Source organism: Pelodiscus sinensis, chromosome 18, assembly GCF_052426305.1.
Source record: "Pelodiscus sinensis isolate ZL-2025 chromosome 18, ASM5242630v1, whole genome shotgun sequence".
In the NCBI taxonomy this organism is placed as follows: Eukaryota; Metazoa; Chordata; order Testudines; family Trionychidae; genus Pelodiscus; species Pelodiscus sinensis.
Genome location: NC_143069.1, coordinates 1,488,341 through 1,506,685, shown reverse-complemented (window position 1 = coordinate 1,506,685; position 18,345 = coordinate 1,488,341). Strand labels below are relative to the sequence as shown.

The 18,345-nt window shown below is 45.9% G+C and overlaps 1 protein-coding gene across 6 annotated transcripts in view; it reads right to left on the bottom strand.

Annotated features, from left to right (window-relative positions):
• Window positions 1-18,345, bottom strand: part of BICRA (BRD4 interacting chromatin remodeling complex associated protein) — a 127,951-nt gene that overhangs the window by 8,383 nt on the left and 101,223 nt on the right. For 4 of the 6 annotated variants that reach the window (XM_075917967.2, XM_075917966.2, XM_075917968.2 and 1 more), the window contains 9 exons: window positions 15,494-15,817; window positions 11,576-12,250; window positions 9,040-9,235; window positions 6,916-7,043; window positions 6,268-6,393; window positions 5,751-5,812; window positions 4,453-4,601; window positions 1,904-1,998; window positions 1,101-1,203 (listed from right to left, as the gene is read on the bottom strand). In XM_075917967.2, coding sequence (XP_075774082.2) covers window positions 1,101-1,203; window positions 1,904-1,998; window positions 4,453-4,601; window positions 5,751-5,812; window positions 6,268-6,393; window positions 6,916-7,043; window positions 9,040-9,235; window positions 11,576-12,250; window positions 15,494-15,817 — 1,858 coding nt within the window. The remainder of the gene's footprint in view (window positions 1-1,100; window positions 1,204-1,903; window positions 1,999-4,452; window positions 4,602-5,750; window positions 5,813-6,267; window positions 6,394-6,915; window positions 7,044-9,039; window positions 9,236-11,575; window positions 12,251-15,493; window positions 15,818-18,345) is intronic. The other 2 variants (XM_089769864.1, XM_089769865.1) reach the window with 2 other exon arrangements.

The window sequence follows — 18,345 nt, the reverse complement described above, 5'->3', positions numbered from 1 at the left end:
CTAGCCAAATGGTACATGGAGAAAACACCCATTAGAAAAATGGTAACAATAAGTGTGTGTCAACCGCAAAACTAATGGCAATTCTCACCTTTCCCTCGCATCTAACAATTACTCTAATTACTCGATTCACCCTAAAAAAAGCCCTAGCCCACAAGGGAAGTTTTACTCCTGTTTTATAGCAAATCATCACAAAAGCTGGGATTAGAAACCTGGAAGTCCTGACTCAGACTTTCTTCAATCACTAAACAGTCTTTCCTTCATGTAATTCCTGACATTTGTAAACATCATATTTACAAATCAACACTCACCCTGCTGCAGCTGGTATTTATCTCCTGTTCTATAACGCCCCTCAGTCCCTTTTTGCTAGCCGCTGCTTCTGTTTTTCAACCCTCTTCCTTTTGCTAATTTTCTCTCTTTCTGCCTCCTAGAGGATTCAGTCCCAGACTGGCTCACCTTTCCCCATGTGCTTCTGCTCAACACACAAGGAGAGGGGCGCAACCATTTAAAAGCCCCGTGTTCCTTTGATCATGCGTGCCCAGAAGGAACAATTTGAGAGCCCTGGGAATGGGGTTGTTCATGTTACAGACACCACTGCCTAGCTGTTCTTTCTTCTCTAGGCCACAAAGACTCTCTCCTTGGTCTAGGGTTCTTTCCAGATCTCTCAAGTTGAGCCAAACAAACAGAAATCACTGAGACAAGATGCCACAAATTTACATTTACAGGCACCCAAAAGGAGGGAAATGGAGAACTGGAGTCTACAGACTGCACCTAGTTTTTAGAAAATGGAGAAGTCTGCAGCCATTGACTTTGCTCTCAAGGGACAGACGGAGAAGCCTACAGAACTCAGCACACACTGCTCAGTCTTGCTCTGAGCAGCCTTCCACTCCGCTCATACAAAAGCATTGTAAAATGGGACCCGAGGTCTTTGCAGAGTGACCCAACTATTACAGAGGCAGCTGGCTGAGAGCTGGCATGGGACACAAGTTTTCCACTCCTGCCTTAATGACGTAAAAGGCAGGAAAATACTGGGCCTAGCTTCTAAAAGGAGCAGCATACGATCAAGCGAGGTACACAGATAACAAAAAGAACATCTCTCTTACCGGGTTTCTCCTTTGCTAGCTGTTTATCAAGAGCCAGCATGGTCTTTTCTTCCTGAATAAACATTCGATCAATCATCACCATCTCTGCAGAAGGACTAACTCTCTGCAGACCAAGAATATAAAACAGGTGAGAATTGGAAGAAAAGGAAGACACTTTTATCCCCATACAGAAATTAGGGACCCAACAACAACTTACAAGCCTCTCCAGCTTCTGCTTCATGGGAAACCCACACTACTACTGCGGCGTGACACTGAATTACCATGGCATGACACTGACTACTGCTTGTTCTCACGGAGCAGGCACATGTCTAACTCAGGCACTGAAAAACACTTTTCCTCACTCCGGGCTTTTGGGCGGTGGGTCCCCAGAATGGAAAATCTGCCTTCCTTACAGCATTTTAATTTAAACTTGTACTCCAAGTTAATTTCTTGTACTTCTGCTCTGACCAAGCTTTACTTTCCCCATTAAAAAGAAGTTCCAGGGTTGCTGCAAAATTACCCCTCACTAATATCCTGTTTCAACTGAAAAGTAAAATAAAACATTAACTGACATAATTGTGATGAGTTCCTTCCAAAAGGTAAAAGCCTTTTTCCCCAATCTCCCTACCTACAGCTTGAGCCAATCTCATTGAAATCAACTGACTTCAACTGTGCAGAGCTGAGCCCTTATATGGTCACTAGTCAGTCAGTCACACTGCAATGTAACACACTCACTACAAAAGCACAGGGCAGATTTGAGCAGCCTGACAATCATGCTGACCATCATCCCACTGAGCACAGTAGCACATAAAGGCCAATCTTACCCGAGACTCCTCTAAGAGCAGCAGGCGGTATTTGTTCAGCATAGCTTGCGTGCGTTTCAGCAGTTGGGTTGACACGGTTTCAAACTCTTCATCTACTAAAAGAAGGGGTAAAGAAAGGAGGCTGTTTGTTTTGCACACAGGCATTGCTGGGCTATCTTGCTACATCTGAAAGGAAAGCCTCCATTCGCTGACAGGGAAATGCAGAAACAGGACTAATGTTCTATACCAATAGTAGTGGTACAAGAAAACTCAGCAGCCTCATTTGTGATTGGATGAATCCCAGAGATTGCCAGCTGTGACTGCAAACCCTTGCCAGGGCAGGCGCTGCAAGTCTGTCAGGACAGCTCCGGGCAGTGAATCAACTGAACATGTGGAGCAGGAGAGAGATTCAGCACATGGTTTTGGGAACACAAGAATCGCCAGCCTGGTTCAGACCAAGGGCCCATCTAGATCAATGTATGGTCTCTGACAGAGGGCAACAGCAGATCCTCGAGTGGAAGGGACTAAGAACACCCCAACAGGACAACTATGGACTAACTTACCCACAGGGAAATGTCTTCCTAAATACCTCCCCCCTCTTTGCTTCTCCCCTAGTCAGTGGCTGGCTTAGGCCCTGAAACAGAAGGGGTTATGTCCATATAATGTATTCTGGAGCCTGTCTACCGTAACTGTGGGTGGTCTCATTATCCATATACACGGATTAACCCTTTCACTCCTGCTATGCTCTTGGCCTCCTTGGGTCTCCTAGCAAGGATCTCCATAGGTCAAGGCGGGGCAATATGCAGCCCAGGGCCAGCTCTAGCACTATGAGCCGGGCTGTGGGCTGCAGGCTGCATCTGGCCACTTTCTATAGAATGTCTAGTATCAGTTTCCAATGTGAATTTAATACAATGCTCCCTCACTTTTCTGTTATAGGAAGATAAATAAAAGCACCTGGTGCATATTGGCTATACTCAGAGGGGGACCCATGTTAGTCTGTTACTTTAAAGACAACAAGCAGTCCTGTGGCACCTTAGAGACTAGCCCACGGAAGCTTACTGTATTTGTCAGTCTCTAAGGTGCCACAGGACTGCTCGGTGTTTTCTTCTCTAGACTGTTCATTGCTTTACATACTGACATGATCTAGAGAGAGAACAATTCTTCTTTCCTGAATTCCAGCATTAGGAAATGGACAATTCCTGCTTCAAGTGCACACTATTATAAATAGGGTTATCAGCTTTCTTTGTGGAAATAATCAAAGGATTATTTGATTATCTGCTCCTCACAAAGCTGCGTGACGTGCTCCTGTCGCCCCAGAGATGAGAGGCAAGGTGAGTAAGGTCACACACACCTCACAAAGAGAAGACTGGCCCCACTGCACGGGACGAAGAGGCTGCTGTCTGCACTAACTGGTAACGAGGAAAACTTCACAAGGTTCCTATCCCACACAGACAAACAGGTGAGTTTCAAATGGTTCATTAACGTCTAATAAAAAGCGTGCAGCACCGTGTGCTCCAATCCCTGGATGCTCAAGGGGTCTGTCACAAACGGCATAGCACTCCTCACATTCGCTTGGGGGAAGTTCTATGCTCTGTGTTACAAAGGTCAGACCAGAGTAGCACAATGGATCTTTCTGGCCTTGGAATCTACAAAATGCAGCCACTGCTGAGGTGCAGGATGGCAAACAGCAAAGAGAAAATTTGACCGAGGACACCAGGAGAAATTCCAGCTCCTGTGAAAAGCTTTACAGTATGATGAGTGGCCTCTCAAGCAGAGCACTCTGTTTTTAACGTCTCCTCCAAATGCTCCAAACGCAGAAGCCAGTGATGGAACTCAGTGCATCCAGCTTTGAAAGATTAAAGGGCTGCAACACTGCCAGATTTCAAATGTGGTTCCAGGAAGTTTATTCAGGTGTTGGGATTTATCTTTTTTTTTCTGGAGTGGAAACACAGCAGCTTCCTTTACATGTATGAACAAACCTATTTCCCCCATGACCTACCAATCGTGACCTCTCTCATGCCGACTGTGACGTGGTGGGGGTAACTTGCTGGGGTGCAGGGAAAGGGTGAGTCATTATGCAAAGGTGGCTCCAAACTGGTCTGACCAGCCACCCCCCATGGGGAGAAACAAAGGAAGGTGGATGCTGCCCTGGCTGGGGGGCAGGGCTGGAGGAGGGTTAGTTAGTTTCTGTCTGGGAGCATGGAGGAAGCAGCCTCAGCTACAGGCTGGGGGGTTTAGAAGCCGAGACCCCCTTCCCTATATCAAGGGGGGCTGAGGCATCCTAGGCCTGCCCTGTAGCCTGATGACATCTGTGCTGTATCCAGAAGAAGCAATAAACCACCTCTATTCTACCGGCTGGTGGAGTCTGTTCATGCCATTACGGGGGTGCAGGAGGCGGGGGACCCCAACGTGCCATCACACTGACATCAAAAGAAGAGACCCGAGTTTACTCCCTCGGGGAGAGATCCACCTCCATATTCTGTTACTTGGCTAAACTAAGTTTCAAAAACTTTGCTATAGTTCTAGGACTATTAATGATCATCCCTCCTTGCATATACAGATGAACTTACCCTTTCTGTAGTCATGGGTAGAGGGGAGCATCCCCTGATATACGTGATAGGGTAGAAGCCTTTGTAAAGCATCTTCAAATGACTGGAATGAAGTTTTATAGTCAGGGCGCAACACTGCTCCCTGATGTTTGTGTAACTGTTCCAAGAAACTTAAACAAAGAAAAAAAGAAACAAGTCAGACAGTTGTAAAGAGTATGGAAAACAGGCCCAGAAGCAGAGAGATTTCTGTAAAAGCACTGTGATGAGTGATGGAAATTCTTATTGCTCCTCCTTCCAACAGATATCCAATTTTTGCAGGGATTGCAGCATTCTACAAAGGCGCTCTATTGCTTACCTTCTCTGCTGCAGAAAGTGAGAAGTTTTAGGTGTGTGGAACATGAAATACACACATGTGCATAGACTAGGTGTGCGCACACACACACACACACACACACACACTAGACTAGGCGCGCACACACACGCACACACAAACACACACACAGTTACCTATCCTTGCTAATACTGTCTGTAGTTTTAGGGCTGCCAAAGGGCACTCATAACTGAGTTATATAACATCTTGTGATATTTCTGGGCAGCAGCAAGAGCTCCAAGAACAGACGAAAGGTTCTTTTGATACAAGGAATGTGACTCAGACATCCTATAACTCAATTATAAAAGTGCCCCCTGGGAGCTTTCAAATTATATTACTACAGTTTTACCAATTAAGGAAAATGTAATTTATCTTCAAGTTAAACCAGTCGCACCCTCCTCACACTGACACTACAGCTAGTTGAGTGAAAACAGGCAGTGATGGAATGTGGTCTGCTGTGCATGTGTGACGTACTTCATGCAGACAGGACACACATGGTTGCAAACCAATGCAGTGTAATACACAGTTAGCCATGTGCGTGTGCATGTGTATGCACAACCCAAATGCACTAATGCAGAAAGGAAAATGAGTGCAATCAGGGAGAGAGGGAGGGAGGGAGGGAGGGAGAGAGAGGCACAGCAAAATTCTGAAAGAGTTCTCTTCTTCAGTGAGAAATGTACATTTGATCAAGTGCCACCCTGGGATCCCCTGGAGAGGTACTGGAGGGCATCTTCTGTTACTCGATCATCTCTGTCTCATGCTCCCTTCCAAGTAGAGTAGACTATGGTGTACAGCATTGCTCAGAGGGTGCTCATATACCCAAACATAATATACAATGAGACAGTTCCAAAGTTAACAGGATATTCGGTTAAACTGTGACCTGACTGCTATCCTTACACTGTTCCCTTTAATTTCTTAGGCTCCAACACTCTCTGTGGGAAACACTTACCAAGCTTCCTTGCTGGGCTGTAGTGTAGGAGTTTTTTTCAGACCTCCAAGCTTGCTATCATACTGGTAAGAAAGAGAAAAGAATGCACATGAAAGGAATGAGCAGATTTGTTTAACTCTGCAAACAATGATGATCTAAGGGAAGAACCATCCAGCCCACATTAAAGGGAACTCTCCCTGTTTGGCAGATTTATACAAGGGCATTGGAGGAAAAAATGGGATTGTGGGCTGCAAGAATATCAGATGGATTATTTTAGAGATTCTGATCCAAAGTGCAGAAGAAAAGGGAGAATTCCCTCTGAGAAAAACCAGCTTTGCTCACTTTAAACATGGCAGCTTTCAGGCAGCAGAAAGACACCTTCCTTTGGAGCTCCCACACTGATAGGACAGTCAAACAAAACTGAGCTCGTAATGGAAGGAAAAAACCGAGCAGTCTCCACTAGACTCACGATCTCAAAAAGAAAAGCTTTTAACAAAATTACCATTTAAAAACCTACTACACATTGGTGTAAACTCACCTGCTGCTGGGTTTGGACTGGGACCGAGGGCATGAGTTGTGACAATCCTTTCCCAACTACCTGGATCTGCAAGGGACCTTTTCCAAGATTCAGGCCGGAGATGGAGCTAATCACTCCAGGTTTGGCCTGCAAAAGAAACAAAGTTTCTCTTTTATTTGGGACCCCCATGTGAATTTAATGTCTACAAACTGATTGCCAAAACACACAGCAAGAATCTACTCACCATGAGGATTTCAGTCATCACCGAAATAGTTCAGAATGGAACTCTTTGGTGTTGAGATGCAAACATTCTGAATCAATCTTTTCTGATAGGTAATTATTTTAATTTGCACTTCTAGAACGTATCTCTCAACAGTATTTGCATGCCACTAAATACACTGTGAAGTACATTAATTCCCTCAAGGAAGAGGAACACAGCGCCCTCCCCCAGTGGTCTAATTCATTTTAATAGGGATCATTTGTTTTCTTTGTGTTTAGGAGTTCACAGTACTTGCATACTCAGTAATTATATGCCAGAGTCAAACAGTATTTGATATGTAATTCTTTCTTTTTGCAGAAAAAGAACAAACCTGGAGTGCAAGCCGGTAAGTTTTGTTCATCTTGAAAATGGACAAACTCTGCAAAGAAGCCTCACAAAGGAGCCCTCACCTGAACTGCCTGCTGCACGGCAAGAGGCGCTCCTGGCTTCCCTGGAACTGTGGTCACTTTCCCCCCAGAAACAGCTGTGGAGCCACTGGGAAACGTTTTGCTCTCGGCAGGAACTGGAGCAGCTATGCCTAGCAAATATGAAGAGATTTTAAAATGAGAGGCAGCTTTAAACAACAATGGCAACCTGTCTTGGATTCCTGCAGCATAGTCCATCCTGAAGTATATTTACAGACTATCTCGAGTAGAGTACTGGGCAGTACTTGGGAAAATTTTGCTCATCACTTCAGCTATTGGTGAAATGCAGCCACCTCTGCAAGCAGTTTAGCAGCTCACAGCAATCTTCCACAACAGGGCAGCAAAAGCAGTGAAAAAGACAACCTCCTAATTCAACTGAATACTAATGTGGGGGACAGTGGGGAAGCAGAATGCAATTATCAAAACTGGAATTGTGCCAGAACACGAGGGCTAGGCACCTCTACTCTTGAAGACACGCACCAGGGGATTTTAACAACCATGAATCAGAAAAGTTTAGTTTTATACCCATGCAAAAATCATTACTGCCAACACAGCAGAAAGCAACTGAAAAATCTAAATACCACCACACTGTAAAGCCGTATTTTTCTTTCTTTTGAACAAATGAAAATGTGGACTTTTTCAGTGTTAGTTTGTTCAGTGTATCACAGGCATAGCATTAAAAACAGTATTGATTTTCTATTTGTGAAAGTGCATGAAAACAGCTGACAGGCACAGTGCATAAATCTAAATAAGTAAATGTGGCAGGTGTGTGAGAAAACTACAGAACACCTGTAGTCTAAAATGCATCCCTGTGGAGCTGATGAGCATAAGGCCTGTGTATGAAAGTCCCACTTCAATATTTAAAGTACGATTTCAGTGAGGATTAAGTGACGCACTGACCCTAGCTTTCAGCATGAGGTGAATTTCACCCATAGCTCTCAAAGAAGCTTTGCACAAGGTAAATATCATGAATCCTCTTTTTTAGACAGAGCTGGATGCTGAAAGAGGTGAGCAACTTGCCCAAAGCAATCCAGCCGGTGAGCAGCAGAACTGGTATTAAGGAGTCTTGACTCTCCACCCAGAGTTACCGGGCTGCCCCCAATCAATGGAGCTACTTCAGATTTATATTCTGTCACTGAGAGCAGCTTTTGGTCCTAGGGTTCAATGAAAGTTGAGGGCACTTTCTAAATGTGAAGGGGAAAAAAGGAAGAGAAAGAGGAAGTCGAAAGTCACTATCCCACAGAACTGTAACAGAATTTCCCCTTCCCAGACCGGTTCCCGTCCCTGAGCACAAGAGTAGGCCCTACCAAATTCACGGCCATGAAAAATGCATTGTGGATGGGCAAATCTGGTGTTGTGCGCTTTTGCTTAAACTCTAGAAATGTCCTGGGGAGACGGGGACCGGCGTTTCTCAAACGGGGGCACTAACCCAAAAAGGGGCTGCACAGGGTCACAGGGTTATTTTAGCGAGGTTGTGGTTTTGCCACCCTTACTTCTGTGCTGCCTTTAGAGCTGGGTTGCTGGAGACTGGTAGCTATTGGCTGGGCGCCCAGCTCTGGAGGCAGCACTTCACTGGCAGCTGCGCAGCAGTAATGGTGGCAATGCCATCCCATGCAATCCTTACTCTGCCCTGCTGCTGGCAGTGGCTCTGGCTTCAGAGCTAGGCTCCCAGCCAGCAGCTGCTGCTGTCCAGATGCCCACATCTGAAGGCAGCTCTGCCGCCAGCAGTAGCAGCACAGAAGTAAGGGTAGCAATACGCAACCCCGCTTACAACCATGGTGTCCAACACTAGCCACCTGTGGCTAGTTGGCTGTAACAGTAGCAGGTGGCTATACGGCTATAGAAGTAGCAGGTTGGACACCACGGCCCTACAGTAACTCTGGGGCCTCTACCCCAAACTCCTTTTGGGGGCAGGACCCCTCCAATTAAAATCCTATGACCGTGAGATCGACCAAAAAGGACCATAGAGTTGGTTGGGCCCTGCACACGAGGCCGGGCTGTAGCAGCTTATATGTGGATGCCATTTTGATCAACACCGACTTCTGCTGCGGCAGTGCTGCGAGTGGTGCTTGATGCCCTCCTCCAGGACAGGAGCCATGCCACTCGCACCTGCAGGAGAAGGCTGGACTGCAGCGGGGACAGATGGGTGACTGTGGACTGGGGCTTGCGCGGCTGTCACTGCTCCTGGCTGTCCTTGGCTGCTAACCAGGACAGATGAAGGCTGGCTGCTGAAGTGGCTCAGAGCTGAAGGCGCCTGGCTGGTGGAAGTCTGGTGTTTTGTTTGCAGGATGATCCCCTGGGGCACCTGTGTGGAATAAATGGCAGAGGCTGAAAAGATGCTGGAGCAACATCTTTTGGATCGTTCCCTCCTTTCACCTTCCTTTTTAATCTCCTACCTACCATAACTATTTCTACCCAGCAGCAAATATGGAAAGAAAGGGACCCTCCCTTGCTCTCGTGTTTTCAACACAGTCCACTGGCTTCCACCCCATAGCCCCAGCGTCTCAGTTTTAGGCAGTGAATGTCAAAGAAATAAAAACCTCTTTGCTTAACAGTGAGAATCTCCGGGTCCGTCAGTGGCCAGAAGTTAAAAATCACACAACTATGCCCTGTGCGTTTGAAATACAGCAATCCGGCCCCCAGAAGTCCTTTCAAGGGAAATTTACTTTTAATATGTAATTGAAACCCAAAGAGTTTGGCTCGCCTTTCGGCTGCAGATAAAGTGACAGCAAAGGCAGTAACTGAAATGTGCATTTTGAAGAACTTTTCGGATGCTTTTTAAGACATAAGGGCCTGAGCCATCTCTTATTGAAGGGGATCTGCGAGACTCGGGCTCAAAGTACCAGTACTTAGGCTGATCTACGCTACAGTTAGGTCAACGGAAGGCAGAGTCTACCCTACCATGGTGCTTCTGCGGATGCAAATGGCTCACTACAGCAACTACACCCCTGAAGGGCTGCCAGCTGGAGCCCTTCTCCTGCTCCAGCCTTGACAGCCCGACTGCCTCCCCATTGCTGCTGCAGCTCCAGCAGGCACAGCTGGGGAGGAGGGCATGTTCTCCGCCTGGGGCAGGTCCAGGTTCAGGTTCATCTGCCCCCTGTGCTCCCCAGCCAGAGTGAGGAATGCAGCACACGGGGCATTTTCCTCTGGCTCTCTGATGAACGAGAACAGCCAGCAACATCCCTGTACAAGGTGGGGGAACAGGGGCAATTTCAGTTCTCCCTAAATGATGCTTGGGGGGTGGGAGGCTTGGGGCGGGGGCAGTCATGGACAAGGATGGGGAGGGTAGTGCCTCCAGACAGCTCCTTTCACCAGCCAAGTCATTCTGTCTATTTTCTGTATGGTTTTATGAGGAGCAATCCCATTCAAGGCACATCCCATTTTCCTGTCCCAACCAAACCCTGACCTTGGTTTAAATTTTGATAAGAGAAAGCTGTATACTGGATTGGTGGCTCTAGCTCTTCCCATTTAGAAGGAGTTCTTGAACAGACAGACTCACTCATGTACAGACAAACTCTCTAAAAATATACAGTACATTTACACAGTACTTCGTAGCAAAGATACACTCAGGGCTTGTCTACATGAACAATTAGTTTGTCACAAGCTGGGGTGTGAATCGTCCCTGCACTAGTTTGCTGATTCGTGTGCTAAGATACATTAAGAGCTAGTTCATTCACTTTAATTTAGTCCTCTTTGGAATGGGACTACCAAAGTGAACTAATGAACTGTTAAAAACAACCAATAGTCTAGTAGCACCTTAAAGACTAACAAAACATGTAGATGGCATCATGAACTTTTGTGGGCACAGCTCACTTCTTCAGATGACAGGTGGGCTGTGCCCACGAGAGCTCATGATGCCATCTACATGTTTTGTTAGTCTTTAAGGTGCTACTAGACTATTGGTTGTTTAAGTTTTTTGTTATAGACTAACTCGGCTACCCCCCCGTAGCTCATGAACTGTTAACGCACAGCAACCGAGGGCACAGAGACAGGTAGTCTACAGCAGGCTAGTGAGGGATAGTTTCACACTACAGCATGCTGCAAACTAAGAGTGCATCTATACTGCACCTGTAGCTTGAAATAAGCTACGCAATTGGAGCTACGCAAAGTGCATAGCTTATTTCGAGTTAATTTCGAAAGAGCGCTATTCCAAAACATCCCTTACTCCTCGCGGAATGAGGTTTACAAGGACGTTGGAATAGCGCGCCCATTATATTTTGAAATAATGGGCTTGCTCAAAAGACACGGAATAGCTATTTCGGGATAGCGCCAGTGTAGACGTACCCTAAAAGTTTGTGTAGCCAAGCCCTTAAACAGCTCCAAAACAACCGCTATTCTATGCTGTTAGCTTCTAAAGGCTGACACTATGCTGAGCACTACCCAGGACACAAATACCCTGATAATTCCTTCCCCCGCATATTAAAGACAAAAAAAGCAAGATAACTCCTTGGGAGCCCAAAGGATAGTTTAAGGTGGTGACTTTTGTGATTTGCATACCTGTCCAGAAGCTAGACAGAAATGCTACATTTTCTAATTCATCTGACCCATCCATTATCCTTGATGTACAGGGCGAATTGTAAGTTGTATTATATTGATACAACCCAGGCCACATTTAATTTACTCCCTTTCATGGTAATGAATTTACCTGCTGGAACCTGTCCAATAGCTGCTTTTGCGGAGAGGGGTTAGGAATTGCAGAGAGTGTCTGGAATTGATTCGGGACCATCTGAAAACTCCGTTGCTGCTCCGGTGTTAGGTGAAGGGTCTGGGTTGGGGCTGGTGGTTTGATTTGGCCTTGGGAAGGGAACTGGAAGTGTGGGGAATGAGTATGAGGGGACTCAGTTGGAGCCTGGATCTGGGACTGCAGCCGAGCTTGCACCTGTGTCTCTGTCTGGGGCTGGATCTGAGCAGCGAGCTGAACTTGCAGCTGCATATGTGGAGGCGTTGCCAGCTGGGGCTGCCCTTCGGCCTGAGGCTGCGGTGGCTGGAACTGTACCTGAGGCTGCGAGGGAGGCCGTAAAGGGTGCTGAGCAGGCCCGTGGGGCGATGATGCCATCTGATTCTGGATCACATACAAATTCTGCATTTGCGTCTGAGGGGTGCAGGACCGGGAGAGGGGTTCCGAGGGAGGCCGGGACAACGTCTGTGGCTGGGAGGGGGGCCTAGAGTGAGGGCGGGAAGGTGGCCGGGAAAGTGGCTGGGGCTGTGATGGAGGGCGGGACTGGTGGGGAGACTGCATCTGAGAGAGGTGTGCAGGCTGGAGCTGGGGGCTGTCCCCCACCGGAGGATGAGGTAGCGAATGGGACGGGGAGGCGGGTAACTGAAACGAAGAGAGAAAGAGGGAACAGGTTAGTCAGGGCTGGTGTATCTAAGCACAACGCTCACGTGTTCTTCAGGCAACTCAGGGCATGTCCACCCAGCACACACCGCACAGGGATTAGCGTGCCTGGGTCCCACTAGTGCTGGCAGTGTCGACAGCACACTTCAGTGTGAGCAGCACAAGCTCAGTACACACCTGGGGTACGTATTCAGCTCCCGAGCTGCACTCTCTTCACTACCACTACTGCCCGTGCTAGCTGGAGGCTGGCTTGTGCACAACTACGGCTGTATAGACACTCTTCGACCAAGCTGCACTCTCTTCACTACCACTACTGCCCGTGCTAGCTGGAGGCTGGCTTGTGCACAACTACGGCTGTATAGACACTCTTCGACCAAGCTGCACTCTCTTCACTACCACTACTGCCCGTGCTAGCTGGAGGCTGGCTTGTGCACAACTACGGCTGTACAGACACTCTTCGACCGAGCTGCAAACCACTCTGCAAACACACACAGCCTGGGGCTGCCACGCTGCCTATAAAGCCCACTGAACTCAAGTCACTCTGCGATGGGCTTTTCCATGGCAGAGGAGCTTGAGGAACTGAGCAACAGATACCGAGAGGGGCTTCTGTGAGCTAACCAGCGCATAGGTAGGCTGATTTCAGGGACACATTTCCACTGGGATGTCTGTGGGAATGCTACGGTCACTTGCAATTTACTGCACTAGCTCCGCTGCTTAGAAGATACCTTCAAAACGTTTTTTAAGTCAGTGAAAGAAAAAACTCGGGAATAAAACTTCTATGCGTGTTCCTTCAGTTTCCGAAAACAGCTCCAGGTCTCAGCCAGCATAGCCAAACTTTCCCTACACAGCCTTACTGCTGGGGGACAAAATCCGTACCTGTGTGTGACTATAAATAAAGCCCTGTCCTTCTGCTCCACAAACCTGGCCCCATGAAAAACACAAGGGAGGTGGTGTCCAGTTTTATTTTTAAAACGTACTTAGGTTCCTCCCTTAGAGATGAGGGTATGTCGCCGGAGCCCTGCACTGGCCACAAGGGGCTCCTTGGTTTTATTTACCTGCCTCTGTATTGCACTAACTCAAGCGCTCTTTGAATTGCTTAGAACAACTCTAGGAACACCCAAGTGCCTCCCACCCAAAGGAGCAAGCTTGTAGTATATGTGGGTACTGGCTTCCTGCACATGTACTACCACTGTATTAGAGCCACTCAGCTCACCCTGTGAAGACACGAGCTATTGCAAGTCCCTAGACAGAGAGCTGGGTCAATACCACAATCTTTTAAAATTACAGCGGCAAAACTAATCTATGATAAGGTCAAGTTCTCAAGTCTTATTATGGCTAAGAGCAGCCTTCTGACTAACTCACCACTTTAATGTCTACCACAATCCTTATTACGACAATTTTCTACTAAAATACAAAGAATAAAAGAATAAAGCCTCTGGCAGGGACATAAATGTACCAGGACAGCAGCGTGCAAGTGTGAAGGGACAGAAGAAGAAAAAGCATCGCAAGACAGCAGCAGCTTCCAGCGTTAGTGAGAACCTGCAGGCAAGCAAGCAAGAGCAGCAGGAATTCAGAGAGTAGGCAAACGGACTGACAATAAGGGCCAGAAGGCAGTATGTTTGGGAGGGGAAAGAGATTCAATAGACCTTCTGATGCAGCAATGCCTGGACATGTCCCGGTTCTGAATCTAAAGGCAACTGTGAAAACATCTGTAGCTCACCCACACAGCATGCTGATGTTTTCAGTATTGTCTGGAAGCTTCTAAACTGCACTACACTGCAATCTGTACCCTCATCTTCTCCAGGCTGCTTACATGATGATCACGGGTGATATATTACTCAGGACCATTTGATCACTTTGGATTGTGCCTGAAGTCTGCTAACCACACCATGCACATCATTCTTCTCCTTCGATTGCTGTCTTCTCAGAATAAAAAAGTTAACAGTTTCCTTTGATTCTGGGCGGTCCTAAAAACAGTGATGCATCTGCTTTTATTTTAAAACAAAGATGGAACTGGATTTGTTTCATTTTCTCCTACCTTTACAGGCCCAGCCTAGAAAAGTGAACCAGAGAGTTGAATTTGGAAACTATAAATATTGGAATCGCGGACATAAGAGATGGAAAAGATCTATTTCGTCATCCAAGTCCGCTCTTTACCAATATGTGAAGGTACCGTGCACTACAACTCTTTTCCTATAGAAATATGTTTATGAATATTTATGTGTACTTATATACACACAAACATTTTGAAAATGTGTGTTTAAGCATGTATAAATATTCATAAATGTGTGTATAACATAAAAACCCACACGCATAATGACCTTAAACTTTTGATTACATTTGAGACTGTCAAAAACACTTTTTAAAGCATATGTTTTCTTAAGAATTTTGCTTTTTACCTCTTTTGTTGTTGTTGCAAGCCTCATTACTAGCAAGAAAAGAATGCTCGGTTATTTCCACATTTCTGTATAGCACAGAGGCCAGTCAAAAATCTCTCTCGCACACACATGGATTCAGGGCCAAATGTACTGTCTATGTACTCTCTGTAACTGAGAATCAGAATGGAGCCCTCAGGCTTCTCATTACCAGTCATCCTAGTACAGTGGTTTTCAGCGTGGTCCGCGGAGCCACTCTGAGAAACCTGCTAACAGACAGCTCATGTTTGTTTACCAGCAGCCTCACAGCTCCTATTGGCTCCAGTTTGTCGTTTGCAGCCAACAGGAGCCGCAAGAAGTAGTGGCCCAGCCCACGCCACTTCCTGCAGCTTCCCTTGGCTGCACACAACGAACCGGAGCCAATGGGAGCTGCAAGGCTCCGTGGCTGCAGAGCTCGTAAATAAACAAACCGGAGTGGCCAGTTAGCAGGTTTCTCAGAGCGGATCCGCGGACCACTCTGAGAAATGCTGCCCTAGGAAGAAGGGAAACAAACGTGACGGTAGCAAAATTCTTTTCTGACTATTTCTTGTATTACACCACAAGAGGGCGACTTCTGTTACTGTTATAGAGGTCACCGCACCCCCCCCCCACTTCCATCTTGGTTTTGAAACGTGAAAAATGCTAGTGTGCACCTAAGAGATGCACTAATATTTTGTCTCCTGCGGAAGCAAAAAGCCAAAGGGCACTCTAAGAGGAAGGACTAAAGAGAGTAGGTGGAATCGAAGGACAGAAGGAAGACAGAAAGACAGGCCAAAGCAGGCTGTGTGGAATCACAACAGGTAAGGGCTACCTGGCAAGCCAGTGCCTGTTGGGAATGGCTGGCTGAGAACTGAGGTATAAGATTCGGTCCTTTGGACTCCACCGTTGCCAGATTCTGAGTCTGGGTCAGCTCTCGGCTGGCAGGCGGCTGCAGAGCTGCGCCCGCACTGCTGCTGACTATCACTGATGCTGGGACACTGCTTGTGGTGCTGAGGGCTGCTGTGGCTATGCTGTAGATGGGCAGAGGCATTGGAAGGTGTGGTGGTACTGTGGACTGATTCAGATTGGTCTCCTGCTGCATTTTCAGGGCTGCCGGATAAAATTGCTGCTGCTGCTGCTGCTGGTTCCGATCCTTCTGAAATGTCCAACACATTTAGCATTGACCAGATTTATGGCTCTTTCTCCTTTCCTCTTTTTTCTGATTTTCACCACCCAACCCCCATCCAATTCTGTTGATGTTCACACCATCCAGCCCCCATTCAATGCAGGCATTTGCTATTAATGGTACCTTATTAACAATGCCTCAAAGTGTTGTCAAAAGTAAATACTTTCTGTTCTTGCTCTTTATCACATTCCCCCCGGATATTGGTATTGATACTTTTCAAGACTCTGTCTTCACAGGCACTAGGGTTATGCAGATCCAACTTGCAGAATAAGGCTACCTCCCCTGAAGATGGGCAGAAGAATTTTACAGCAATTTCCTGCAGGATCTGACCACAGCCATGAACTGTATTAAAGTAGTTTATGCTCTACTATGAAATGCAGGGAGCACACCTAATGGATTGTAGCTTTATACAAGAAGGGGTAACAGAATTTCATGCGATATCAAACTACAAATAGAAACAAAACGCCTCAAAGCCAAGACTTCGGGAGACATCTCTGAAACTTCATTCTTAATGTCATTCCATAGCAGCACTAGCAGGGTTCACGGAAAGTCATCTGTGCTTTAAATACGTGAATGTTTTTTCCTGCCAATATCCATCAAGGATCACTTTTCTCTCCTAAATCAGAGCTTCTGTGAATTTCTTAGTTTCACAGTGCCATTTCCCTCCTCAAGCTACTTCAGCATTTGTACATTTATTTTATATGGCAATAAACAGTGCATCTAGTAATACATTTTAGATTGTTAAAAGGGTCATTGTCAAGATCAAAGACTTACATTTAAAATGAAATATCCCTACCTGTGTTACTAGCAACATCCAAAAAAATTAAAAATTAAATTACTTAGAGCTTCCCTTTCCTGTTCACCATCACTGATACTGTTTGTGTACTTTTTGCACTTGAGACAATGAAATGAGACATCAGTTTCACTATCACTATTTCTGGTCCCTGAGTCAGAGCTCTAAACTAAGCTCTGTAGCCTTGGGAAAGTCATTAACTTCCTTACCTCACATTAACCATCTGTAAAATGGAGCTAATATTACTTTCTCAAACAGTGCACAGGAGTGTTGTAACAGCTAATTAATTAAATGTTTTCATCATGCAGCAGAAATGTATAATTATATAAAAGGTAATTTAAATATTATTAGTCGTATTTTGTAAACCCCAAAGTGAAACTGATTATGATGGCTAATTCTCTGCACTTCTGTGAGTTGCACAATTAGTATCATTATCACTTTTAGGATGCTGCTGTGTTCCACCTGTAGGAGACTCTTTTAATTTAAACAACTTTAATTGTATTAGAAAAGATAAAATCTAATCTATTCATATTAGGTTATGTACCCCTCCCCACCCTTTCCCTTTTTTAAACTACTGTCTACATCTAGGGCCCAGCTTTTAGCTAACAGTGATGACTTTAATGGATTATGCAGTTACTATGTCATAATGGTGAAAGCAGGTATATTTTGAGGAATCTAGAAATAAAGAAAAATCACAGATGACACTAGTTTTGTGTCTTGTAATTTGCCAGAGGCTCTTAGTGACATTAGGGCAAAATTCACCTAGTATGGAGAGGAGAGAGAGGGCATAACTCAAATGGTGTCAGTAGTATTGAGAGTCGGAGATAAATCTGGTCCATCGTCTTTGGGAAAAAGGCATGTGTGAGCATATTATGGTAAACTTGAAACACTACTCTTAGGTAGGGATGTGAACGTGTAACATGTGCCTTCACACTTACACACAGACTCCTAGTTTGTTTGGCTCCTCCCACTTTTGCGCTGCTGCCTCTATCAGAGGGAGCAGAGTGGGCACACATCTGCTCCCAGGGAGCTGACTGCCACCCTGCGTGTAACCACTCAACAGTTACATGGTTACTTAATTAATTGCATTTTAACATCCCTACTCTTAGCTAATATTGAAGAGGAATTAAAAAGAGAAGACTGCAAATGCCTATCTTTTTTCTAATGCAACTCAATGATTTCAATAGGCTTTGGATCAATTCTTCATCACTTTTTAAAGAATAAAGACACAACGGTTTGAAAGAGATACTCAAAACAAGTGAGAAGCCTTATCTAATCGGATTGTTTGTAAGCAGACAGATGAGGTGAGACACAGCTGCTTCTGACCCACATGCATCTGACGAAGTGGGTCTTTGCCCACGAAAGCTTATGCTCCTACACTTTAGTTAGTCTATAAGGTGCCACAGGACTCCTCGTCGCTTTTACAGCGGCTTTGTGCCTACACACAGCAGTGTATGTCGAGCCTACATCCATAACTTGTGATGGTGGAAGATGCTGAAGTGGAAAGTCTGGAGGCTTAACGTGTATCCACAGACAGCAGAACACAAGCAGTGCCTGTGTATGTTTTCCCTCCTTAACCCATCTCAGCAGAGAACTGGAGACCAAGTCTAGTGGAGAGTTGGGAACTCAGGCAACATGGCATATTTATTTACTGGCTTCTGTTCTGAGACTGCCAGCCATGATAGAAGCTTTGGTCAGTGGTACT